Here is a 27541-nt window from a genome sequence, read left to right as displayed (position 1 = left end):
CCCTCATTATCCAGATAACCGTATTTACGTCTTATCCCCATGGTAACCCAGTTTTTTATCCGATCAGGAAAACACACCTATCTCTCACCCTCCCTGTGGCTTTGCATGCTTCTTTTAGTTCGACGAAGTGTCTCCGTTCTGAAAGGTTGACCTTTCCTTTCCCCGCAGATAGGACCCGAATGCTTCCAGCATTGTTTTGTAAAGCTAATTACAGAGTATTATTTTGCGCACGTTTATAGCCATGAATGAAACTGCCCCCACGGCATCTCCTCACACAGATATCTCCTGTGTTTTTTTTAGAGAGGAGACATGATTTCCCACCCACGGTAAACACAAACACTCATATCGTTCGCTCAGGAGGGAACACCACGAAGTTTGCGCGCGTTCAATGACGCACCTGCGGGCGTCACAATGATTGGGTACCACCGATCGTCGCGGTAATGACGTTGCCTGTGGACTCCACGTCAGCTGGGCTTAAAATGGCCGAGGCGGAGAGTGAATCTAAACAACCGCTGGTGAGTGAGTGACCAAGCGAAATATTTAAAGGGACAGCGGAGGAATGAAGCGAGATAGATTGTCCGATGTCTGGGGTGGATGTAGCCAGGGTGGAGGGTGATCCGCAGGCCCTCAGGGACCTGACTCGCCCACCCCTGGAGGCGCAATGCTGTTGCCGGGTTACCCTTTCCATGGCTGCCCCCGCTGCAGCTCCCACCGGCGGGTTTATCACGATAGTGAGTTTGCAGAGCTCGACCTCAGTGCTCCCCACTTTTCTTTCCAGCAGGAGTCTTGGGAGAGTGAATAGAGACCCCTGTGACTCCTCTCAGCCCCACGCTGTGAATTGCCACGGCACCTGCCCAGAAGTTGACTGTCAGGTCTGTTCCGTGAATAGTGCGTTTTGGTATTCAGGATTCAAGATTGTCTAATGTCATTTCTTGTACACAAGTGTAAGGATAACGAAATAATTGTTACCCCAGGTGCAATGCAGCAAAAAAACACAAAAGATAAAAAACTCAATAACAATAATAATAATAATAATAATAATAATAAACACGCAATAAATATAAATACTTGAGCTTATGTACATAGATTTTATGTCCATAAAGTGACGCTAGGCTGTACATAAGGTGACTCACAGGAAATAATAAAATAATGCTGGAAGTGAGTGGAGGTGTTCAGTCTTGCTGCTTGGGAGAAGTATCTGGTTTTGAGTCTGCTGGTCCTGGTGTGGATGCTACTAGCCTCCTTCCTGATGAGAGTGGGACAAACAGTCTGTTCTCAGGATGTGTGGGATCTTTCAAGATGTTACTAGCCCTTTTCTGTGTATATGTCCTTGATGGTGGGTAGGTCGATGCCAGTGATATATTGGGCAGTTTTGACTACCCATTGTGGAGCCTTCCTGCCCACCACAGTGCAGTTTCTATACCAAGCAATGATGCAGTCTGTTAGAATGCTCTCTCCTGTGCATCTGTAGAATGATGTGAAAATGGATGTACAATATCTAGCTTGCTTCAACCTCCTCAGAAAGTAGAGATGTTGGTGAGCTTTCTTGACTGCGTGGGATGTATTTGAGTTCTGTTCTTTAGGAAGTCAAGATCCAGTTGGTGTTTTTAGACCGAGGAGTAGGAGTTTCTTCATCAAGGTCTGTGGGACAATAATGTTGAAATGCAGAATCAGCATTCTGTCATGTGTGTTAGGGCCAGCTATGGTAGAGAGATTGCTGGTCAAGTAGACAAGAATGTGACTTTAAAAACAGAGATGCGGCTCCAGCATATTGCTGGGGCATGCTGCAGAGGTAGACGTTGAATTAAGGGGTAAGATTAAGAAGTATAAATAAATAAGTTTATTTATTTATTTATCGAGGTACAATCCTTCACGCCACATCGCCCAGTAATTCCCCCAATTTATTCCTAGCCAAATCACAGGCAATTTACAATGACCTACCAACCGGTATGTCTTTGGGCTGTGGGAGGAAACCAGAGCACTGAGAGGAAACCCACATGGTCATGGTGAGAATGTACAATCTCCTTACAGGCAGTGGCGGGAATTGAACCCAGATCACCTGTATTGCAGAGTGTTGTGTTAACCACTACATTACTGTACTGCCCATAGAATATGAGAGAGAAAGCTTGTGTTTGGAGAATTCAGAACAAAGATTGTTCTGGTTTGATGTTTTCCTTCTCACAAAATGATGCGGTGGCTTGAGCAATTCCAATTTTCAAAATGGATTTAAAGATTTTAGCTAGACGTTGATGGTAAATACTACAAAACCCGTGGTGGGTGAATGAATACAAATGAGATGCTGACCAACAATGACTAGCCGTAAATACTTTGGGGTTGATAGATTGCTTCTTGTTATAGATATCTATCATTAGAGTCCGGATGCGCTGAGGCATCTCCACCACCGCTCTAGCTGAGATAAGTACAGGTTAAAAATTATGCAAATTCCTACACCATTTTTATGTCTAGTCTATCATCTGGATTAACATAAGCAGCTACTGGGGCACTTCAACTAAATATTAACTCACTCTCTCGACTTTGGAAGTTTGGGTCCAGTGCTACAAGTAGTTGTCACAAGCTGGGGTCTTCCTTGGTTGCACTGAATAACCATGACTTCTTCTGTGCCTAATTATGCCATTTGCTCTCTCCAAAGAGTCGCACCACCTGCCTTCTTTGCTGTGGAATCTCATTGTTGATCTTATCCGTCCAGTCCACCAGACCTGACTTCATATGCTAGGACAGGCATGTCCCTATTTCACCTGGGTATGAGGCTTACCGGCTACGCTCACCTCGTTTAGGTTGCCGATTGAAGCTGCTATTGCATGCAAACAGCTACTTGGAGCCACGGTTGAGAGCTGTGTCTGGTGGTGCCCAAAAATGAGTGAGCTGCCATAGCATTGTCACAACAAGCTCCTTCGCCAGAAGTGCTATCCCTCCGTGGAAACCAGATGAATTCCTCCATCGATAGCTACTAGGAACTAATATACAGTTTTATAGTATTGTAGTAGCATAGGTAGTGTTATGATTTGTTTTGTATTTCATATAAGCACATCATTTGTCACTAAGTTAAATAGTAGTTTGCCTTTTTATACCTTTTTAACGATTTCCATGAAATTTCAGCTAATTGTGGCAGCTGCTTTATTGGGCTAAAATATACTGGTCCCAATGCATCCCAATTAATCAGAATCTACTGTATTGGGGATATGCTGTGGTATGTTGCTTAGTGATGCTTTGTGTTAAACTGTAGAATCTTTTATAGCCATGGCAGCTGATTTTCCTTTTGCTTTTCTCTGTTAAATTCTTTGTTTTCAGACTTTTTTTGGTGATGGCCTTGCTCTTCAAAATTCTAGTACGAGCAATTATTCAGTGGAAAACAGAACTCTCATTGTAGATTGCTTTTGTAACTCCAGTCATTGTTGGTCAGTTAACAAATCTTGAATTATGTAAAGTGAATTGTAGAATTTTGAAGCCTTGGGCTGTACTTGGAATTGTGTTTATGTTGGTGTAAAATTGATCAGAAAAACATTAATCAAAGAGGTAACCTAATTGCTTCTAGGCTGGCATAGGGTTGGATTTGGGAAGGAAGGTAACTAAAAACTGATTAATGGGTTGTAAATAGATAATATGAAGATAACCTAATTCTGGTACTACAGTTTTCAGATTTGGCTGATGTATCGATATCAAATGATGTCCCGGTGGAGGGGCAAATCACAGTTCCTGTTAATTCCCAGTCCCAGGAAGACGACTATTCTACTCTGGATGAACCAGTGAAGGAAACAATTGTGAGTATAATTGCACTTCTTTTACTGATAATGGTAACTTATGCTTGGATATTGCTTCATCTTGTTCAAGTGACCACATATGAGCAACCATTTAGCTATGGGGAATATCCAACCTTCACACACACAGAAAAATCCAGCAAGCATTGTTGGGAAATGGTCATTTACAGTAGGTCTTGCACTTTTTCCCCTCTATTCTTATCCAAAGATCCCATTTGTGAAGTTGCAATTGGTATTGTTGTTGTGATTAGCTAATTCATCATAGATAACAGTAGAAGAAGAGTTACACTCTGCATTGCTCTTGTCAACATTTGAGAGTTAACACTTTCTGCACAAGTTTTATTATCTACAGTGTTCTCAATATAGATAGGGTAAATGCAAGCAGGCTTTTTCCACTGTGGTTGGGTGGGATTCCAATTACAGGTCATGGATTAAGGGTGGAAGGTAGAAAGTTTCAGGGGAACCTGAGGGAAAACTTCTTCACTCAGAGGGTTGTGAGAGCATGGGACAAGCTGCCAACACAAATGGTGCATGCAAGCAATGTTTTAAGGGAAGTTTGGATAGGAACATGGATGGTAAGGTTATGGAGGGCTATGGTCTCAGTGCAGGAGTATGCAGTTTAAATTGTTTGGCATGGACTAGATGGACCAAAGGGCCTACTTCTGTGCTGTACTTTTCTATGACTCTATGACTATAACTGGTCTTTTATTTGTTATGAAGCTTCTCCAAATATGTTTTCACAAAAATAATTAATTAAAAAATTACAGTAATGATTCTGTTTCTAGAATATTTCAGTTGTTTGTAAATAGTGTTAGCTTTCATTGATTTGTCCCGCCTACCTTTTTCACCCCTAAAACTTGGTTAACTAGAGTAAAGAGTTTTTTGGGCATGTGATATAAGTTTAAGAAACGTATGTTTGTATGCTTTTGGTGTTGGTAGTGCTATAACTAATAGCCAGCCCCTGTTGAATGGGGTTGACTGTGGATGTTGTGTCCTAGCTGTCGAAGCAAGCCCAGGCAGTACAATATAAAGAGCAAACTGTTGCCCATTTAGCAGGCTCCTGCTCTCCAAGCAGCTGATGAACCCAAAGGAACATAGTTTTGCACCAGCACTGTGGCAGGAGCTGCCAGTCGGCATTGAACTCAACATAGCACTGCCTTAGGGACTCCAGCTCCGGATTTTTCCTTGGCATTTACTCCTGAAGCCTACCCCATAAGTGGGTATAGCTGCAGGGTATCAAAGGAGGTGATGAATCAGCATACAGGAGGGAGATTGAAAACTTGGCTGAGTGGTGTATTAACAACAACCTTTCACTCAATGTCAATAAGACCGAGTATCTGATCGCAAACTTAAGGAGAGGGAAACTAGAGGCCTATGAGCCAGTAATCTCTGGAGGATCAGAGGTGGAGGGGGGTCAGTAATTTTAAATTCCTGGTTGTCTCTATCTCAGAGGACCTTGTCTAGACCTATCATATAAATATTATTGTGAAGAAAACACAACAGCGTCTCTACTTCCTCAGAGGTCTGCAGAAGTTTGGCATGTCATGGAAAACCTTGGCAAACCTCTATAGATGTGTTGTTGACTGGCTGCATTACAGCCTTGTGTGGGAAGACCAGTGCCTTTGAGTAGAAAATCCTGCAAATGGTAGTGGATTCGGCCCCGTACATCACAAGTGTAAACCCTCCCAACCATTGAGCACATCTATATGAAATGATGCTGTAGAAAAGCAGTATCCATCATCAGAGATCCTCACCACCCAGGCCATGCTCTTTTCTCGCTGCTGCCTTCAGGTAGAAGGTATGAGAGCCTCAGGACTTGCACCACCAGGTTCAAGAACAGTCACTACCCCCAACCAACAGGCTCTTGAACAAAAGGCAGTAGCTGCACTTATTTAAGGACTCTGTTATATTGTTATTTTATGCTTGTTATTTATTACTATTTATTTATATCTGCATTTGCACAGCTTGTTCACAGTTAACAATTCCTAATGTTTACAGTTCACAATTACTGTTCTATGGATTTGCTAAGTATGCCCACAGAAAAGAATCTCGGCATTGCATGTGGTGACATGTATGTACTCTGATAATAAATTGTACTTCTAACTTTTGAACTTGAAGGTAGTGGAGGTTTGAGATCAGAATTTTTCTTCTCCAAGATGAGTTGCCAATTATTGTTGTTGAGCCCCATCTGCCCAAAATGATTAGTTTTAAGGCAGTAGTAACCTGTCTTTGCCTCTTCTCCTGTCAATAGAAACAGTTCTGCAGTGCCTAGTACTTAAGCCAACCATGAAGGGCAGGGGCTGGACTTGGTTGTCAGAGGTTATTTGAGACTCACACCACTGGGAGCATCTAATAGGTAGCAGGAGCTTATCCCCACTACTCCCCCCCAGCTATGGCAACCTTAAGACAAGTATAACTAATAGACAACAGGATTTTACTTTGCTATGCCATGGTAGTTAAAGGATTAGTCACTTGATCAATTTAATTTTTAAATACTGGATTCCCTACAGTACAGAAATTATAATTTTTTCCCCTGAATCTTGGTAATTGAAATTCATTTAAATCCTACAGTTAAAGATAGAGCAAATGAGTTTTGCAATGAAATTGGATGGAGCTCAGCTTCCTGTATGGAGGCATTTAGGTAGATTATTTATCTGAAGTAGTAGAAACCCAGAAATGACTTGGAAGCTGATATTAAAAAAAAGATTTATACACAATAAGTCTAAACTAATTTAATAAACGACATTATTAATTTATCAGAAAGTTAACTGCTTTTTGTTTATTTAATGTTTGTCACATGAAATTATCTTTAATGTTTTGCAGAGATTGTCTTTGAATAAAAGGTCAACAGTATCTGGTTGATCGGAGGAACAGACAAATGTACCTTCAAATATTTTCTCAGGCTTTGCTGTTGGAAAGAGAAGTTAAATTGTCGTTCTTCCTGTGTAGTGGAGAAAGTAAGGAGTATTGGGATAAGCTGTGATGCTGGAACTAAAGTAATGCCTGGAGCCTATGGGAGGTACTTGAAGCTTACTTAGCACAGGAAGTGGCTGCAGCTAGGTGAGCTTGATTTTGTAAGATTAAAAACTGAACAGGACTTTGAAGGATATGTACCTTGAAAATGTTAAGTATGGATTTGGACATTAGGGAGCTGATACTGAATGGGCCAAAATGTGAGGAGTATGATTTATTTTAAAAGTACATCTTTATTAAGCTGGAAATTAAGTGGTACACCACCAGCTAAGAAATGAAGGAAGTGCCTGTGAAGTTGATGTGGTAATGGTGGAGACTTGTTGCTAAGAATCCTACTGGTATAATTTCTATTTCAGCCCTGTAAAGGCATTGGAGACTATTACTCGTTCAGGATTGTGTATAGAAAATAATTTTGGAACCAGGTGAGGTAGAGTTGATTGGTAAGTGATGATTTGAGCAAGAGAAATCATGGAGCCAAATTCTGTAATCACCTGTAAATTTGTACTGGCTGTTAAAATTCCTTTTCTTTTTTAAAAAAAATAGAGCAGCCAGTATCTCACTGATGTTTCTTAGTGATGTATCTCACTGTTTGAGATGTGTGTTTCTTGCATTATGTCATTTCCAAAGCTCTTCATTGGCTGTAAACACTGTATGAAGCCCTGAAATTGAAAGGAGCCAAAATATATGCAAGACTTTATTTATCTGTTTAAGGAAATGTATTTAAGTATTGAATAGTTTCATTATGAGTTTATATGTTATTTTGTATTGTTAGAATTGCATTATAGGTTTTAATGTTGGAATTACAGTATGTTATTAACTTCAAAGTGAATTGTTCTGGCTAAGGCAGGATAAAATCTAGGCTATTTTCTTTAGCAGAGGTCAGTAATTGGGATAGATTTGTTAATTAGTGGAAGAATAAGAGGTAGTATTTGCTTGGCAGGTGATGAGGGCCTTGGAACTCATTGTCAGAAAGTTTGGTGGAGGCCAAAATCCTCACTACATTATAAAAAGTACCTGGATATGCAGCTGAGGAGCCATAACCTCTGGATCAAAAGCTGCCAAGTTGCTAAATAGATAAAAGCAATGCCTATTTTTAGCTTGGTGGGCCAAGTGGCTACTTCATATTTCATTAATCTTTATGATTGTACCTTTTCTTTTTCTAATGTAAAAATTAGATTTTACTTTTTATGGATTTTTTAAAAAATGTAAGCCATTTTGTAATGAACATGTTTTTCTTAGTCATAGCTATGTTTGACTTATACAGTATGTATTGGTATGATTCCAAATACTCCTTCAATTAAATATTATGTTTTCTTATGTTTCTCAGATGCGAGATCTGAAGGCTGTTGGGAAGAAATTTGTCCATGTTATGTATCCTAGAAAGAGCAGTACTCTCCTTAGAGACTGTGAGTACATTTGAACAAAATCGACTGAATACATTGGGATACGTTCAGGGGAAAGGAGACTTTTGCACTGATTGTGTGGGTAAATGTAATGTCCAATCATATACACAAAGTTTATTTCCTTCTGATAGGATGTTAACATTTGACATTACTGACTTTGTGCTGAGTAGGTTTGGGTAAGGGGGAATATAATGGGTGAGTGGAGGTTGATTAGTATCAATAATATTTAGTGCTTTTTGGAAAGCAACACCATGGAATGCGCAGTGCAGTGGTCATCCAGGTCAAAGAAACTGGATGTGGAAGGGAGCTATGAAAGCTGCTTTTAAAGGTAAGCTAGGTATCTTAAGGGGGAAGGAATACATTATTACGCCAATAGCATTGGATGAAAATTAGTGTGGTGGTACTTAGTGAAGCGTAAACATCATTGAACATATTTTGGCCCAATGTCTTTTTCTGTACATTCTATAAAATAATATGAGTTAATGTGGTGCACATTATTAATGAGACCAATATGCATAAGTGTGTGAAAACTTCAAGTATTTGTATAGCTGGATTATTTCTTTTGTATTTATTTTATCTCAATGGCTGACTGGAATCTGTATTGTGTGAACTAATTAGTAGAGATTGGGTAACAGGAGAATGCAGATAGTTTGAAATTTGCTCACAGAGGATATAGAGCTCATTTTGTAGGAATCTCTAGAATGAGAATTTACTCTGTATCTGGCTCCAAACTAATCAGCTATGTTAAATAAAAAGAAAGCATGTCTTGGATTTGGAAATGTTTGGGATCAGAAGTGAAATATTTATCTAGGCTTCACCAATTTGTTGTTGAATTGGCTCCTTGTGTTTGGAAACAGAGTTTGGAATCTTTCCAATAACAAAACAGGCGATGTCTTTAACATCTAAGTTGTCAAGGAGATGATTTTGATTTTGACTAGTTTATTAAATTGCTGACTTTATAGAAACTATATATGATTATGAGTAACTCTTCTGTTTCTTCATTACAGGGGATCTGTGGGGTCCTCTCATACTATGTGTTTTGTTAGCAATGTAAGTAATACACTGGTATAAGTCTTTGTATAATATATTGAATCTAGACTCTGTCACATTGGAACATGAATTGGCAGCAGGAGTGGGCTGTCGGCACTTTACCTGCTCCACCCTTCAAAATGGTCAGCCCCAGGTCTCAACACTTCCGTGCCAATTTTTCAAATCCCTTAATTCTGTGCTTTTAAAAATTATCTACTTCCTCTTCAAAAGCTCCCTATGATTTAGCAGCCACAGCCATGTGCAGTAGAGAATTCTAGAGGTGCAATACCTCTTACAAAAAGAAGTTCCTGTGCAATTCCGTTTTAAATATCAATTCCTATAAACACAGCTCCTTATTTGAGATTCTGCCATTTCAGGAAAGATCTTGACACTTATGCTATTTTTCTCCCTCAGGCTTTATATGTTTCAATGGCACTCCTCATTCTTCTAAACTCTAAATAATATAATTTCCTAAACCTTCTCATCTCAGGAATTAGCCAAGTGAATCACTTTTGGACTGTCTCCAGTTCTAGTTTTTTTAATCTTAAATAAAGGCATCAAAACTGTACATATTACTCAAGGTGTGGCCTCGCCAGCGCACTGTACATTTGCAACAGTACTACCCTATTTCTGCAATCTTACCCTCTCGTGGAGGCTAAAGGCCAAAAGGAAATGTGCAGGTTCCAGGAAGCTGAAATCAGACAGGGCCTTTGAGAGATATAAAGAAAACAGGAAAGAGCATACAGGGAATCTGGTGGGCTAAACAGGAACACAGAATCTTTCTGGTGAGTAGGAATAAAGAGAATCCCAAGATATTTTATACATATTTTAAAAACAAGATGATAACTAAGAAGAGGGTAGGACCACACAAGAATGAATGAAGGAACTTGTGTCTAGAGTCAGAGGAAATCGGCGAGGCACTAACCAAATTTGCATTGGTATTTACTAAGCAGAAGGATGTAGAGGATAGTAAAATCAGTATGCCTATATTCTAGGGGTTATAAATATCAAGAAGGAGGAGCTGTTGGATCTCTTGAAGAGTATTAAGGTGGATAAGAGCCAGTACCTGAAGGGATCTGTCTCAGGTTATTGAGAAAGGGTAGAAAGGGTAGAAAGGAGGTTTGACAGAAATCTTTGTATTCTCTTTAGGCACAAACAAGGTCTCAGGTGACTGAAGAATGGCTAATGTTGTCCTCTGTTTAAGAGGGACAAATCAGGAAACTACGGCTAGTGAACTTTACATCAGTAGTAGAAAAGCTACTGGAGTTGCTTCTTGGAAATAGGATCTACTAACATCTAGAAAAGCCTAGACTTTTCTGGGATAGCCAGCATGGCTTTATGTGAGGAGGTGTTGTCTTACAAACTTAGCTGAATTTTTCTGAGGAGGTGACAAAGATTATTGTTGAGGGTAGGGTAGTGGTTATTGTATATATAGACTTCAGTAAAACTTTTAGCATGGTCCCTCATGGTAACTTGATCCAGAAAATCTAGGCACATAGGACACATGGAAGCTTGGGACATTGGATTTAAAATTGGCTTGGCCATAGAATTCAGAAGATATTGGTGGAAGGGTATTATTTTGAATGAAAGTCTATGACCAGTAGTGTTCTATGAGGATTGATGCTGGGACATAGTTTTTGGGTGAAGGTGTACTTGGGCTGATTGGTAGGTCTGCAAACAACTTAGAAATTGGCAGCGTTGGAAATAGTGAAGAAAGTTATCAAAGGGTTCAGCTGGATATAGATCAGTTATTAATGTGTTCAATGAAATAACAGATGAAGTTTGATCAGATAAGTATAAACTGTTGCTGTTTGGGAGGTTAAATTTAAGAAGAAAATATACAATAAATGGCAGAATTTCTAGGAGCTTTGAAAAGGATTTAGTGGTGCAATTCCTTAACTTCATGAAAGTTGCAAAAAATTAGAGTAGTAAAGAAAATGTATGACCCACTTGCCTTCATCTGTTGAGATGCCGGATATGAAAGTTGCAAAGTTATGTTGCAGCTGGGTAAAACTTTAGTTAGGCCACATTTGGACAACTGTACACAGTTCCGATTGTTGCTTTACGATAAGGACATGGAGTCTTTGAGAAGGTGCAGACAAGGTTCACCAGGATGTTACCTGGATTATAGAGTATCAGCTATAAGGAGAGGGTGGGCAAATTTGGATTATTTTCTCTGGAGAGTTGAAGGCTAAGTGGCAGAACCAGGGTAGATAGTCAGAGTGCTTCTCTCCTTAGGATGGAAATGTCAAATACTAAAGGACTTAGCTTTAAGGTCGGGGATGGGGGTGGAGTTTAAAGAAGATTTACATGCGTTTTTTTTAAGTACAAGGAGTGCTAAGTAGGAGCAATGCACTACCTGGCTGGTGGTGGAACAACGTAGAATTGCATAAGTATTCACCCCTTTCGAGTCAGTATTAAGTAGGTGCACCTTTGGCCGCAACTACTGCCTTGAGTCTGTGTGGATAGATCTCTATCAGCTTTGCACATCTGGACACTGCAATTTTTTCCCCATTCTTCTTCACAAAACTACTCAAGCTCTGTCAGATTGCGTGGGGATTATGAGTGAACCGCCCTTTTTAAGCCCAGCCACAAATTCTCAATTGGATTGAGGTCTGGACTCTGACTAGGCCATTCTGGGGCATTAACTTTGTTGTTTATAAGCCATTCCTATGTAGCTTCGTCTTTACACCTGTGGTCATTGTCTTACTGGAAACCAGACCTTCTCCTAAGTCGCAGCTCTCTTGCAGACTGCATCAGGTTTTCCTCTAGAATATCCTTGTATTTTGCTGCATTCATTTTACCCTCTACCCTCATAAGGCTGCTGTAGTGAAATATCCCCACAGCATGATGCAGCTACCACCATGCTTCACGGTAGGGATGGTGTGCTTTTGGTGACATGCGTTGTCTGACTTATGTCAAACATAGCATTTAGTTTTGACGGGCAAAAAGCTCAATTTTGGTTTCATCGGACCATAGAATCTTCTTCCGGCTGACTTCAGAGTCTCCAACATGCCTTCTGGCAAACAGCTGAAATTTCATGTGAGTTTTAGTCAACAATGGCTTTCTCATTGCCACTCTCCCATAAAGTTGCGACTGGTGAAGCACTTAGGCAACAGTTGTTGTATGTGCTGTCTCTCCAATCTCAGCCAGTGAAGTTTGAAACTCCTCTAGAGCTGCCATAGGTCTCTTGGTGGCCTCCATTACTAGTTCCCTTCTTGCACAGTTACTCAGTTTTTCAGGATGGCCTGCTCTAGGCAGATTTACAGCTGTGCCATGTTCTTTACATTTCTTGATGATTGACTTAACAATACTCCAGGGGATATTCAGTGACTTGTAAATTTTTTTGTACCCATCTCTTGACTTGTGGTTTTCAATGACCTTTTGATGGAGTTGCTTGGTGTGTTCTCTTGTCTTCATGGTGTAGTTTTTGCCAGGATACCGACTCACCAGCAGTTGGACCTTCCAGATACAGGTGTATTTTTACTACAAACAAGAGAGAATCTGCAGGTGCTGGAAATCTGAGCAACACACACAAATTGCTGGAGGAACTCAGCAGGCCAGGCAGCATCTATGGGAAAAAAAGTACAGTCAATGTTTTGGGCCGAAATCCTTTGGCACGACGGGAAAACAAAAAGCTGAGGAGTAGATTTGAAAGGTGTGGGGAGGGAGAGAGAAACGTCAGACGATAGGTGAAACCTGGAGGAGGAGGGATGAAGCAAAGAGCTTGGAAGCTGATTGGTGAAAGAGACAGAAGGCCATGGAAGAAAGAGGAAGGTGGGGGAGGAGCACCAGAGGGAAGTGATAGGCGGGCGAGAAAATAACATGAGAGAGGAGGACAAGGTGAAGGGGGTAGGTGGGAGGAGGCATTACTAGAAGTTTGAGAAATCGATGTTCAAGCCATCAGGTTGGAGGCTACCCAAACGGAATACAAGGTGGTGGTCTTTCAATTTTTTTACTACATTCAATTGAAATAACCTGACTGCACACAGGTTGCGAAAAACAGATTGCCATTTAACTAATTATGTGACTTCTAAAACCAATTGGCTGCACCAGTGATGATTTGGTGTGTCGTATTAAAGGAGGTGAATTCTTATGCAATCAATTATTTTGTGTTTTATATTTGTAATTAATTTAGGTCACTTTGTAGAGATCTGTTTTCACTTTGACATGAAAGCATCTTTTTCTGTTGATCAGTATAAAAAAAAGCCAAATTAAATCCACTGTGATTCAATGTTGTAAAACAATAAAACATGAAAACTTCTGGGGGGGGGGTGAATATTTTTTCTGGGCATTGTACATAGTGTATTGAGATAGGACAAGTTAAAGCAACAACAGTGCAGAATGAACTGTAAATTTGCAGAGAAAGTGCTGCATCAGTAAACAGTAAGTTGCAAGATCATAACACAGTAGATTGTGAGATCACGAGTCTATTTTATTGGGCAAGAGGTCCATTCAAGAGTATGGTAACAAGCTCTCCTCGCCTGGTGGTGCATGCTTTCAGGCTTTTGTATCTTCTCCCCAGTGTTGTTTTCAAAGTCCAAATATCCTCACTGCAAAATTACCCCTACCTATTTTCATGTAGCAATAAATTTCGATACCTTACATATTATCTGCTTTTCTGGGTGATTAATATAAATTGTAATTGAAGGACAAAAGTGTATCCTTGAGGCTCACCACTGTTTTGTTTATCACCCTCCCTGCAGCTTTTTTGTATATGCAGTTGAATTTGTTGTCTGACCTGTCCTGTGTCAAGTATTTGTGTTCTGCATGTGTCATCTACGTGTGCCTCTAGCTTATCATTTCTGCCTTGCACAGGTGCTGTTTATATCTCCAACTATTGAACTCCTTCCAGGGAAAATTTCCCTCTACATTTCAGTTCTATGGTTGCTACGTCAATTATGTCAGCATTGCTATTAATTGCATTCAGTTGCTTGCTTGAAAAACTGCAGGAAGCTTGTGGGTCCTCTGTTTTAATTAACTCTTAACCACATCCATGGTTTACAAAAACTCTCTAATTTCTAAAGATGCAACTTGGGCTGCATTGTGATCTCTTATCTCTCTTGCAGGTTGTTACAGGGGAGCTCTGTTGAAAGTAAACATGATGGAGGCCCACAGTTTGCTGAGGTGTTTGTCATTGTCTGGTTCGGTGCAGTCGTCATTACATTAAACTCCAAGCTGCTTGGTGGCACAATGTGAGTTTTTTTCCTCCAGGTTTTCTAATCTTTTATAAAATTGCCAAATGTCACTTGACTGCTGTTCCTCAGGCACCAGCACTTCTTAAGTAGTCAAATGGTTGTTCTTTTGGTCCTTGGGAGTGGAGATTTTGGATATGATTCCCCATCTCCCCCCACCCCCCCCCCCACACACCCTCTGGGTGTGTTGAGGTTCAGAAGTATTATCTGCACTGTATCACGCTAAGTGCAGATTAGGGATTCATTCTTTGATATTTTTAATCTGTATGGCACAGTAACACAACAGGGTGAATGCTAATTCATAGGGGTATCCTACATACGATATTAACTCCATGTGTTTATATTGGTATGACGTTATTTCAATGACTTATTTTCTGATCTTTTGCTGTTTTAAAAAGTAAAATTTCATAGGTTCTGTTTCATTTATTTGTAATGGCTTGGGTACCAGTTAATAATATCACATTAAGCCTTTTTTTTTGCTGCAGTAAGACTCAGCCACACAAAAAAAAGGAACTGCAAAAATACTGAGCTATGCCAAGGAGGAGCATGTGCTTTTCCAAAGCATGCAGGATTTCAAGTGAATGCTCTTGTGCATCTGAGAATTACCTTTGTAAGGCCTTGCTTACCAGTTCTTGCAGTATACGAGTTGGTATGTGGTCTAGGAGATCAGCTTAAAAACAGGAAATAAATTACTTGGGGCAGAGTTATCTAAGCCCTCAAGAAAATATTTCTGCTCTGCTTTTTCTGTCACTATTGAAACATTTTTATCACATCTGGATTTTATTTCTTCGTCTCTTCCTTACTGATCTCACATCCTTTACTTTCTATAATCACAGTTTATCTAAATATAAATCTTGAACATTTTCTATACCTACACTCTGTTTCTCATCATTGATGAATTTAAATTTCTTGTGATTTCTAAATTTATTTACAGCCATTCGTTGTTTTCTTTCTCCAACAATTCCTCAAGCTCCATTTGATCATCTGATTCAGATGCATCCTTGCCAGCCTTTTCCATAGTTGGGCGACCTTGGCATCCCTATCTGAAATGGCATTCTGTAGCTGCTCTACTTCTTGATCCTCCACCTCTCTTAGTTATGATGAACTTTGGATATTTGCTTTGTTAAAGGTGGAAATAAATGTGTTTCTGTTTTGTTGCTTTGACTGGTTCTGAGCACCTACCAGTGCCATTAATGTCAACATTTCATATATCACAGACTGGAGAGACTGCTTTTCCTTTGAGTAGTTAACTGAGCAAGATCTGGAAGTGTTCTAGTTGAAGGCTAGATGTACATATCCTTTTAATTAGTGATCTATATACTAGGGAAAAGAGGGTTGAAGGATAATGGTACTTGCTGCAGGAAACATAGAAAAACAAAAGATGTCAATTAATGTTATAAGTTGATCTTATCCCACAATGTTTGTGTCAATAATAAAGTGAGTATGTGTTCTAATTTGTACATTTTTTCATGATATAACATTGGTAGATAATACCTATTAACTTGATTCAAGATTGGATTCAGCCCCAAGTGATCTGCTTGAGGGTTTAGACAGTAGTGTAAATATAAGCACTTAGGTTACTTAGGTCTGGTACTGAGGGTGTGCTGCATTGTCAACTTTGGTTAGCACAACACCTGATAGTACAAGCAACCCAAGCTCAATTACTGTCGCTGTCTGTAAGGAGTTTCTACGTTCTCCCTGTAATCGTGTTTCCTCTGGGTGCTTCGGTTTCCCCCCACCGTCCAAAGACGTACCGGTTGGTAGGTTAATTAGTATATTGTAAATTGTCCCGGGATTAGGCTAGGAATAAATTGAGAGTTTGCTGGGCAGCTGGCTCAAAGGGCCAGAAGGGCATATTCCATGCTGCACCTCAGTAAGTAAATAAATTAAATAAATATCTTATAAATGAGACTTTAAAATCAGTCACGATAGATGATAAGAAAAACTATCAGAGTATTGTACTCTGCTTCTAATTTTATTCCATTGATATTGATCTCGTGACTGGGGATGAAATTCTGGGCGTATGGTCCCTTTGTTCAAATGGTCCTGCGATTGATTATTGATTGATTAGCTCTATTTGCCATATGTATATTGAAACATCAACAAAGTACAGTAAAATGCTCAGCGAGGATTGTTACTGGAAGCCTACAAGTGACTCCCCACTTCTGGCACCAACATAGCATGCTCACAGCTTACTAACCCAGTTTCTTTGGAATGTGGGAAGAAGCTGGAGCATCCAGAGGAAACCCACACGATTCCAGGGAGAACATACAAACTCTTTAAAGACAGCAGCGTGAATTGAGCCGGATAGGTGATTGCTGGCATCGTGAGGCGATGTGCTGTCTGCTTTGTTGCCCTACCACCCAACTTACTGCCTCAACCAGTATTACTGAAATTCGTCATCTGATCACTTTGCCTTGAGATGTACACTCAGTGGCCACTTTATTAGGTACACCTGTAAACCTGCTGATTTCTGCAATGTCTAAAAAGCCGATTGTGGAAGCAACTCAATGCATAAAAGCATGCAGACATGGTCAAAGTAGTTCAGTTGTTCAGGCCGTACATCAGAATAGGAGAGAAATGTGATCTTTGAATGCAGAATGATTGGTGGTCCCAGACAGAGTGACTTGAGTACCTCAGAAACTTTTGATCTCATGGGATTTTCACACATAACATTCTCTAGAGTTCATAGAGAATGGTGCGATAAACAAAAAACATCCAGGAAGTGGATGTTCTGTGGGTGAAAACACCTTATGAATGAGAGAGGTCAGAAGAGAATGGCCAGAGTAGTTCAAGCTGACAGGAACGTGACAGTAATTCAAATAACCACGCGTTACAGCATTGGTGTGCAGAAGAGCATTTATGAGCACACAACACATTGAACTTCGAAGCGGATGGGCCACACCAGCAGAAGACAACGACTATGCACTCAGTAGCCACTTTTATTCGGTACCTAATAAAGTGGCCACTGTATGTACATTTGGAGACTGTGGGTTAAATTGTGTACACTGCCACAGTGTGGCCGTATGTAGGTACTGTACTATACAACTTTTTAATTTATTCTGCTTTCTACTGCCACCAATCGGTACTAGCATAAAGCTACCCTAGCTATATTGTCTGTATCTTTTTTCTGTTTTTTTCCTCCAGCAGCAAACACCTTTGAGCAAACATCAATTAGACAATTAGGCACTATTTCACACTAATCTTAAGAGATTTCTTCTATTTGATAAATGGGTGTGCAGCACATAAATAAATGGAAGTTGGATAGATGAACAAAATGTGGTACAGTGTGGTGAAAATAATGATACATGGAGATACTGGCAGATATGTAGCAGATGAAATCTAATACAGTGCAGTGCTAGGTGAATTTTGGGTAATGTAATGTGAAAGGATACAGGTTTAAAGTTGGTAGAGAAATGGAGAAATATGTATGAAGGTAGGAGGGCATTTTAAATAAAACACCTGGGCTTCTGGATTTTGTAAATTTAGGCAGAGTACAAAGGGGAGGAGATTATAATGAACCTTTTTTAGTATGAAAGTTTAGTCACAACTTGGTTCAGCCACTGCAGTTTAGGGAAGACGTGAAGGATTTTGAAATATTTACTTGACTGGCTCCAAAGGCTTGGTTCATGTTTTTGAGCACAATTGGAGAAGCTGGATTGTTCTTCTTGTTACATGAAAGTTGAGAAGAGATGTGAAAGCAGTGATACTGAATAATGAAGAATTTTGATAGAGAAGTTGATCCTTTTGGTGGAAGACTTAGAAAGACTAGAGATCACTTATTTAAAATGATTAGCAAAAAATGGCACTGTGAAGAAGAAGAACATCTTTATGCAATGTTAGATCGCTTTGTTTGACAGATTGGTAAAGGCAAGTTCAGTAAGGGATTTCAAGAGGGATTAAGTCAATAATTTAAAAAAAAAATGGCAGGACTATGGGGAAAGGGCAGAGAAATTGGATTACCTGTGTTGGTGTTGCTGAAGCTTTAATAACTTCCCAAGCTGTTATCATTTTTATGATTCTTCAATCAGGAATTTTTGCTGTGCGTTCCCATCCCATTTTCCACTGCCTTTCATGATCAAAAGTATTCCAATGCCGATTGTAGATTGGAGGGATAATTTAAAAAATGTTCTTATAACTTTAAACGAATGAAAAGACTCTTCTTTAAAAAACATACCGGGCACACCCTGAAAACAAAAATGTAATGGAAGCTCTGAAAAAGGTTGAGAGTGGAGTTCTAATAAGTTTATTGTTCTTAACTTCCTAGCTCTTTCTTTCAAAGTCTCTGTGTGCTGGGCTATTGCATATTACCACTCACAGTAGCTTTGATAATCTGCTCTCTCATTCGGCTGGCTCCACACTCAAGTACATCAGAAATCCCAGTATCAGTGGTCATAATTCGCTTTATTGTCGTGCTGGCTGCTTTTGGCTGGTCAACATTTGGTAAGTACTTGCCTTCTTTAAGTACCAGGACATTATAGTAAGTTAACAGACATATTGAGCTTTGCTAAATAAGCATCAAAGTGGGAAGTCAGACCTGTGATGACGCTCTGTGGGTGTGTATTTTGTTATGGTTGCATCACAACAAAATAGAATCAGGTCTGATTTCCCACTTTGATGCTTTTCCCCCGCCTCGACAGGATTCCCAGCAGTTAGGTTATTTTGGGGAGGGGAGATAAAGATCATGAGTAAACTGAAGAAAATAACTGCTATCAAAATTTATTGTATTCTAACTGGTTTCTTTTATCAAAACTACAATATTTAGTTTGGGAAGCTTGGAATAGATGATGGATTTAAAACTGATGAATAAAAAATTTGTCATTCAAACCCCAATTTAATGAGCAGTGAGGGAAGGGAAATTTACAATAAAGCAATAATCCAGTTGAATTATCAAAACATTCCAAAAAAGATTAGATTTTAAATTATGGAAAGTAACTACCACATTTTTGGCATATGGATGAAAAGTTTAATTTGAGAAGGAAATAATTACATTAAAACTGTTCCTTCCACAGAATGAAATACAAAATTGGCCTTAAATTTAATTCTGCTTCTTACAAAATAGAAATGTATCAGGACTGAGAGTGGAAAGGTGAGATAGCCAGTATAGAGAGGAGGGGGGAATGCCAAGAAAGGAATCCAAGGTGATTGATGGAAAGGTGTGAGATGACAAGTAGATAGTGCCAGGTAGAGAAGGTGAACGAGGTTGCAGTTGGAATATTGTGAGAGGTGAGTGACGATGGAGGCAAAGAAAGAGATAGAAAAAAGTCCTTGCTTGCCACTCCTGTTTTTTCTCTCTATACTTGTCATCTGGCCTCTTCCCTTTCAGTGCTACTAGGTTTTGACCTAAAATATCAACAATTTATTTTCTTCCACTAATGCTACTCAACTTGCTGAGTACTCCCAGCAGGTTATGTGCTGCCCCTGACTACACTTAAAGAACAGTGTTAACTTGTTATATATTGGAGTGCTGCAGTGCTTGTGATACTTCCCCAGCAGTTGATCCACCACTTGAAGACAGTTCAATAAAAGTGATAGATTGAGGAAAAAGTTGAAATATATTAAAGAAACAAATAATATTATTAGGTATACAGAAAAATTATATGGCAAATAAAACACAAGCTATTTACTTCACTGCCAGGACTAAAACTTGGACATCTACCATTTGCTGTCTCTGGGCACCATGGTAGCATAGTGCAATGTTATTACAGAGTTCAGAGTTCAATTACAGTGCTGTCTGTAAGGTGTTTGTATATTCTCCCAGAAAACTGGGTGGGTTTCCTCAAGATGCTCTCATTTCCTCCCACATTTCAAAGACGTACCAGTTTGTAGGATAATTGGTCATTGCAAATTGTTCTGTTTAGGATGAAATAGGTGGGTTACTGAGTGGTGCAGCTCATTGGATTGAAAGGGCCTGTTCTGCACTGTATTTCTCAATAAATAAACAAATCCATCATTTTTTGCATGGTTTATCTCTTGGTAGGGCTTTTTGGTCAAAATTAATAAAAATAAAATTAGAGTTGTCGCTTTTTTCTTTAATATGTATGTTCTCATTTTGCTTCCTTTCTCTTCTAGCCTCAACAGCATTTCTAGCTGATAGCCAGCCACCTAATCGCAAGGCCCTTGCTGTTTACCCGATATTTCTTTTCTACTTTGTGATCAGTTGGATGATCATCTCCAATGCATCTGCATGAGGCAGTTATCTTGAAAGTGAGGACGATGAAGTATAAGTGATATCAAATCATTTCTGTATGGTTTTTGGAGACTGGTTATTTGAGAGGCAGCTCGCTATGCAGCAAGGAGATCAAGAGTCATTGATATTTAGTTTGTATATTATCGAATGTACAGTGATTCTTACAATCTGTAAAAGAGGTGATTAACCGAACTCTTGTGGACTCCTGAGGAAATTTATTAATTGAAGCTGTGGAATTGAACTGCAGTTAGAGACTCTTAGAGATCAGAATTATATTATTCTTTTGGTTCTATGCATATTATCTTTTTCCTCAAATGTGACGGAATTTAACTTGATTTGAAATCTAGTTCCAAAGTATTTTAATTTATTGTGTTAATTGAAGGCGTATTTAAAAAGGTTGATTTAAATTTTCTGTAGGAATTTTCTTGGAGATTTCCCAAAATACATGACGAGCTAAACATAAAGATAATTAAGATCCAAGTTTCCATCATGATCCAAACTAAGGTAACTAACTGACTGCAGCTGATACGCCAGTACATAGTATTATTGGCCTTGCAGTGAATAACTAAATAGTGGGAAGTCATCCATAATTTGTTTAACATCTAGTGATGTCAGTGATCGAAGTGTCAGGATAGGGTCTGAAAAGTGATAAATCTGGTGAGCATTATTACCTTAGTTCGTACACAGAATGGAAATTTTTACAATGAGTTGGAGGATCTTGGTTGCACATAGCTATATCCTGTGAATATTTGGTGCCTTCTAAGGATGGATAAATTGAGAATGGAACTTTTCATTTGGAGGTGCCATTGTGCTATGAGCAAGGTTGAAAAAGTATGAACTTTTCCTGGATACAGAACCAGGTTAAATAATTGGAGTGGAGGCTTTATTCAACACCAATGGAATGGAAATTGGAAAATTTTATCATCCTTGCCTTCATGGATTGGAATTTTAAAAAATCTGTACAATTTTAGTCATACAATTTAATTATCACCTCTTCTGAATCAAGTGAAAGTTCTCTCAGATGAGAATCTGAGAAACCTTGAATAATATAGAGCAAAACCAACCCCACTGGTCCAATAGAACCACTTTGTTGGCATTTTTTAAGACAGTTGTGCAAGTTTAGAAAAGAAATCATTGAAAGTTTCTCCTTTCACCTACGGGGTCACAGTGAAGAGCTGAGTAACACACCCATCATGCATTAGTGGTTTACTAGTCACATCTTTCTTGTTGTTGCGAGGATCAATGTGTAATTAGTATTGGGGTGCCAATTTAGTATCTCAACTTCATGAGTATAAAGCACAATGCTAATCTAACTTTGAAGTTGGAACTTCCTCAGAGATTTCGGGAATGAGGGGAATGCCACACAGGTACAAGATGTCTCTGAACTGTTGTTAGAGCAGAGCAAATCTGATGTAGGAGATTCTAAGATCTGAAATTGGAAGTTTTATCACTTCCTTCATTAGTGTACGAAGTGGGCTATATGTTAACATTCCTAACTATTTTCTAGAACATACACTACATGTTTTGTTTGTATGCATTGATTTATTTTATCAGTTGTTTCAGTATTCTATAGGCACTAATTAACAAACTAATATCAGAATAATTTGGAACCGGAAGCTTGGTGAGTAATGTAGGGATTGTTACATTTTTCTGCAGCTCAACTACTGAAGGATGTAGAAATGGCAAACTTCTAATAGAAAGACAACATACCATATAAGGGCACAACTGAAAAATGTTTAAAAGTACATCGCAGTTGTTAAATAAACAAATTATTTGTTTTCATTCTGCCATTGTATGTTGAAACATAAAGAAACTGTGTTGTAAATGTATTAGTAAATCCTCAACTGAAGTATAGACAACTGGAATATGGACACTCCAGACAGGAATGATGTGAAGGCCTTTGAAGGGATACAGAGGAGATATATCTGGATGTTTCCAAAGTATAAATGATTTCATCTGTGGGAAGTTGGAAACCTTAAGGCAGGCAAAGTTACAAGGTAGCCTAAAAAATGTTTTTAAGATGATCCCTGTTTTGATGGAATTAGTAGAGGAAAAAAATGGTTAGGATGTCAAAGATTAAAATTCAATGCTAAAATGTCTAGAGGGAGATTAGGAAGGACATGTTGTTTGGATCTGGAATACTTTATGTGAAAAGATAATAGATCTTGCTTCTAAAAATATGTTTAAAGGAGTGTTGGTTAGCTACTTGACAATGAGGAAATAACAAGGTAAAGATCAAAAACAGCTGTGGGAATAAGCATGATGCTTCTTCTGCTGTCCACTGGCACGTCTTGTTTCTACAACCATTCCATAATGTCTAAATTTGTATAGATCTCACTTTAGAACAGAGACTTGGCAACATGGGACAGAGAGCTCATAACTAGAGTAACATTCCTTTGGAGGGAATAAAACCTCTATTCCCTGAAACCTGTCTATGTGTGGAAAACCGCTAATTGAATGTATGTTGTTACTCAAGAGCTTGGAAACTAGAAAGGTTCTTTCGTCCCCTTGAGTGTGTTCCACCATTCATTTAGATCTATACATCAATTTTCTTTTAACTTGATGAACTCCAATTTAATTAACAGTCTTGTTTAGCAAAACTGACCTTCATCTTCTTCAACAGTATTTTTAGGACAGAGATCCAGATTTCCCCTGTGCTTTATATGGGAGAAAGAAACAGCTTTCTTAGTTCAATCCAATTTTAATGTCTTTTACTATATTGGAATTTTAAATGCAACTTGAAGGTAAATTTTAATATTTTGCTGGTTACGTGGCAGAAAAACCTATACTTTAATAGTCCAAACCCAACTGAATAGTAATAAAATGTATTTAAAAAGAAGTGCTCATGAAGTAACCTCTTAGTTTGATATAATTTTGATGGGTGTACCTTCCTGGAAACTCATGTCTGCTTGCTCCTTAAGAATTTTTAATTTCATTCAGTTTCAGAAATTCCTTCTTTGTCTCTTGGCTCCAGTTATAAATGTTTTTGAATTACAAAGTTTTGCCTAGTGGGAATCAGGGTCTCTCTCCCTAAAAAACCCTGTTGAACTGTTAAAGATGAAGGTCAGCAAAGTTTTGTTAACCAAGAATGTTAACCGTGTCACTGAATATTCGTGGTCACAATGATGTAAAAGACTTAGAATTGACAGTAAATAATAAACAAAATACTTTTGCTCTTAATGGCATTGAATGTTGGAATTACACTTCCCTCCATCAGGCATATGTTTGATAATTTTTCAGCTAAATAGCCGCTGTGACCAGGTTCCTTTCTAGTGGAAGAAAAATCTGGGAAAAGGATCTTCTTCATCAATCCAGACATAATTTTCTTCATCAATCCAGACAAAGTTATCAGAGAGTACAAGGAAAGTTATTATTGTAACACACTTTCCAAGATATGCATATTACACGTAACCTTATATTGCAAGTCACCCGATTTATCAATAATTGGGAATAGGTTCAATAAAATTATGGTGTGTGATATTCTTAACTAGTGACACTTGAACTTTGAAGAGCCAGTCCATTTTGCATACAGTGAGATTTTTTGAACTATTATGTCATATTATTGGATGCACTAGTTTATATTTTTTGTTTTGGTGCTGGTAAGCTATGAGTATGACATCCTTGCAGCATATTGATAGCGGTATGCTGGGGACAATATTGTAGATGAAAACTGAGGACATAGCCAATAAAGCTGATGAGTGAGGTGGCATGTGACAGGGTTGGTTTAAATTTCTAGACATTCTGTGTTATTTTTCTTATATATTTTCCCTAAGGAGGAGGGGTAGGTAGGGATCAGGACTTTGCTTTCTACAAATACAGAATCAACATGAGAATCTATAAGTTGTATAACAAATGGGGATGGTGCCTCTGGTATTTGCAGGGAATCTTTTTGAATATCTGAAGCCTTAATGCAACTTGACATTTTTGTTGTAAATACTTGCACATTGTGTGTTTATAAATTTACTAAACCAGGATGGAAAAAAACTTCCCTCCATCTTATTTGTCTGCTTTTGCTGTAATGATCGCTTTTAACAAGATTGAATCTTGGAATTTTTTTGTTTGGGGGTGGGGGGCTGCTTGCACTTGTGTTTGGAAAAACAATCAACTTACAACTGCTTTAATACAGACAGAAATGAGAAAAGAAACTTGCTGTGTTCCATTGCAATACACCCTCAAGAAATTCAAAGTCGTGCCACCTAGATGGGTACAGCACATAAAAGATTGTTCACTTTCACTCCCAGTTCCCACTGATGGTTCATTTGCATAATATAATGTTTACAATGATATTAGATGATGCAGATGGAGAAGGGCCCAGGTATAATTCTCAGTGTTCAGCTAAGTAGATTTAATTTGGCACATATGTTATCTTCTCGTCACTGGGTTAAGGAGGGGAAAATTAATTCCTACTGTTGGTCTGTATCTATTCATACTGACTGTGAACACAGATAATGTATTTGTGTAGGAAGGATCAGGCTTAGCTCTGGTGCTCTGCATGAATCAGAATCAGGTTTATTATCACTGGCATGTGACGTGAAATTTGTCAACTTAACAGCAGCAATTCAATGCAATACATATCTAGCAGAGAGAAAAAAATAATAAATAAACAAGTAACTCAGTTACGTATATTGAATAGACTTTTTTAAATGTGCAAAAACAGAAATTCTGTATATTAAAAAAAAAGTGTTGTAGTGCCCAAAGATTTAATGTCCATTTAGGAATCGGCAGAGGGGAAGAAGCTGTTCCTGAATCACTGAGTGTGTGCCTTCAGGCTTCTGTACCTCCTACCTGATGGTAAAATTAGAGTGGAAGTGGGTCTTCTGGTTTCTCGGCCAACTCCACTGTTCATGGTTGATCGGATATACGCCTCAATTCCACTTTCTTGTTTTCCATCAACCTTGATCCTTCCATATTCTGCAAATCTATCATAAGCTTAAATTTTTAGTGACTTGGCAACCACAGCTTTCAGTCTAGAGAAATTTGAAGATTCACACCTTCTGAAAGAAATTATTCTCATCTCTATCTTAAAAGGTTAACTGCCTTTTCTGAAACATTTCAGCATCTTTGTTGTCAATCTTGGTCAGGATCCTACATTTTTTACTCAGATTATGTCTAATTCTTTGTATAGGCATAACCCACTCAAACTTTCCTCATGACACAATAGCTTCCTACCAGGAATCTACTTAGTGAATGTTCTCTGAATTGTTTTAAGTACAAGTGCACCTTCCTTAAATATGGAGATCCATGCAAAATCCCAGGAAGATCATCAGTTTCCTGTATAGTTAGAAACAGTATGTTAAGCTTTTGTATTCAGCCCCTTTTAAAATAAAAGACAATGTTCCTTTTGCTGCCTAAATTGCTTGTATTTGCATGTAAATTTTACTTCACCTATGAGGAAATCCAGATCCAACTATACTGCAACATTTAAAATGATATTTTACTTTGCTGTTCCTCCTGTCAAAGTGGCTTATCTAAATTTTTTATGCTTTACACTGCAACTGCCAACATTTTGCCCACTCACTTCACCTTTCTGTAAACTTTTGAAAACTGACCTCCTCACATTTTGCTTCCCATCTCTTATCCCAATTAAACTTTCAGTAATTATCTAGCCCCAATGTAAAGAATGCTTGTTTGGTGAAACACTAGAAATTTTCTGCACCACTAATCAATAGATTGGTACTGATGGGAGATGTGACCAGTTTGGGGGAAACTGACTTGGCTTAGAAGCTAAGGCATTGGAGAAGGTGTTGGAAGTGATTTACTAAAAGGCCGCTGGATTGAATGGTAAGCTATGTATAATCTTGGAAAAATGTGGGTGGTGGTTCTCAGAGAGGAGAGAATTGAGAAGAGAGATGGAAGGATAGAAAACCAGATGGAGTAAGTTTAATATACTTAACGCAAGTGGTAGTGATGGCGTGAGGGAAAATGTAGAGAACAGGTTGTTGTAATTTTAAAGGCTCTGCTTAAAAGTATAGGGGAAGCAGATTTAATAATAAAAGCAATTTTGAAAAATGCCAGACGGGATAAATTGGAGAAGTATAATGTAAAAGCATGGGAGTGGTACTGAATCAAATTTTCAAATGTGCTAAATTATCTCTCTCATACAGTATGTGCCACTCATTAGCCAAATCTAGTGGGTCTATATAAAGTACAAATTCGGATTGTGGGTGAACATTCAGAGTAGAAACTAGTAATATTTCTCAGAAAAATGGAGGGAAGAAGTACTTGTGACGTCAATCTCATTCTCCAATTGTTACAATGAATTAAAATAAAAGTCATTTAGCTAATGTGGAAAGGCAATGGAAGTGCACTTTCTACTTTGATTAGGACATGAGCAATAAAAATAGCTTTCCCTCTGAATCCAAACCAGATTGAAGGAGATTAAAAACAGATTGTAAGGTAAGGGGCATGGCATTTTGCTTCTTGATTGGACTACATTGATATAAAACATTACATATCAGCAAAGAAATGCAGACACTGACTTGATAACTACCACAGTGCAGTCAGTCACCCATTTATAGATTGTGTTGTGTCCTTGGTTAAAATGAAACAAAAAACGTTCATTGCTGAGAGGATGGTGTAATTTTGGAAAAATATACAATTTAAAAATTTTGATTTTCCTTTTCAGCTTTAGTTAGAAAGGACACTCAGGATGTGTGATACAACCTTAACAGGACAAATTATTTAAATTGTAATAAGATTTATTGAGTAAAATAGAATAATCCAGAACATAAATTCCATCCCACCTGCTGAAAATATTTCCTTTAATCTATTGTATTTAGATTTAGTAATCTAGTATTTTGCCAATGATTAGAGATGAAAGATTAGATTTATTTGTCACATGTCAAAGTATCAAAACATACAGTGAAATGCATCATTTGCATCAATGACTACACACAGTCCGAATTTTTTATATATTTAATGATATGTTTTTCTTTAAGAGAAACGAATGATGCTGGAAATGTGAATTTCTGATGG

The 27541-nt window shown here is 38.4% G+C and overlaps 2 protein-coding genes across 3 annotated transcripts in view; one reads left to right on the top strand and one right to left on the bottom strand.

Annotated features, from left to right (window-relative positions):
* Positions 1 to 27541, bottom strand: part of LOC140204230 (cationic amino acid transporter 3-like) — a 158463-nt gene that overhangs the window by 96887 nt on the left and 34035 nt on the right. The window lies entirely within an intron of this gene.
* On the top strand, positions 330 to 22348 carry yipf6 (Yip1 domain family, member 6). 2 transcript variants are annotated; one of them, XM_072270763.1, is made up of 8 exons: positions 489 to 515; positions 2651 to 2760; positions 3651 to 3779; positions 8077 to 8155; positions 9160 to 9202; positions 14251 to 14376; positions 18644 to 18819; positions 20449 to 22348. In XM_072270763.1, exons 2-8 carry the CDS (start codon positions 2728 to 2730, stop codon positions 20565 to 20567), a joined length of 705 nt encoding a protein of 234 aa, XP_072126864.1. In that variant the 5' UTR covers positions 489 to 515; positions 2651 to 2727; the 3' UTR covers positions 20568 to 22348. The 2 variants fall into 2 exon arrangements, with proteins under 2 accessions (XP_072126863.1, XP_072126864.1); XM_072270762.1 differs by lacking the exon at positions 2651 to 2760 and having other exon boundaries at positions 330 to 515.

This window comes from Mobula birostris, chromosome 10 (assembly GCF_030028105.1).
Source record: "Mobula birostris isolate sMobBir1 chromosome 10, sMobBir1.hap1, whole genome shotgun sequence".
In the NCBI taxonomy this organism is placed as follows: Eukaryota; Metazoa; Chordata; class Chondrichthyes; order Myliobatiformes; family Myliobatidae; genus Mobula; species Mobula birostris.
The sequence above is the reverse complement of the archived record's forward strand: the minus strand, read 5'-3'. Positions and strand labels throughout refer to the sequence as shown.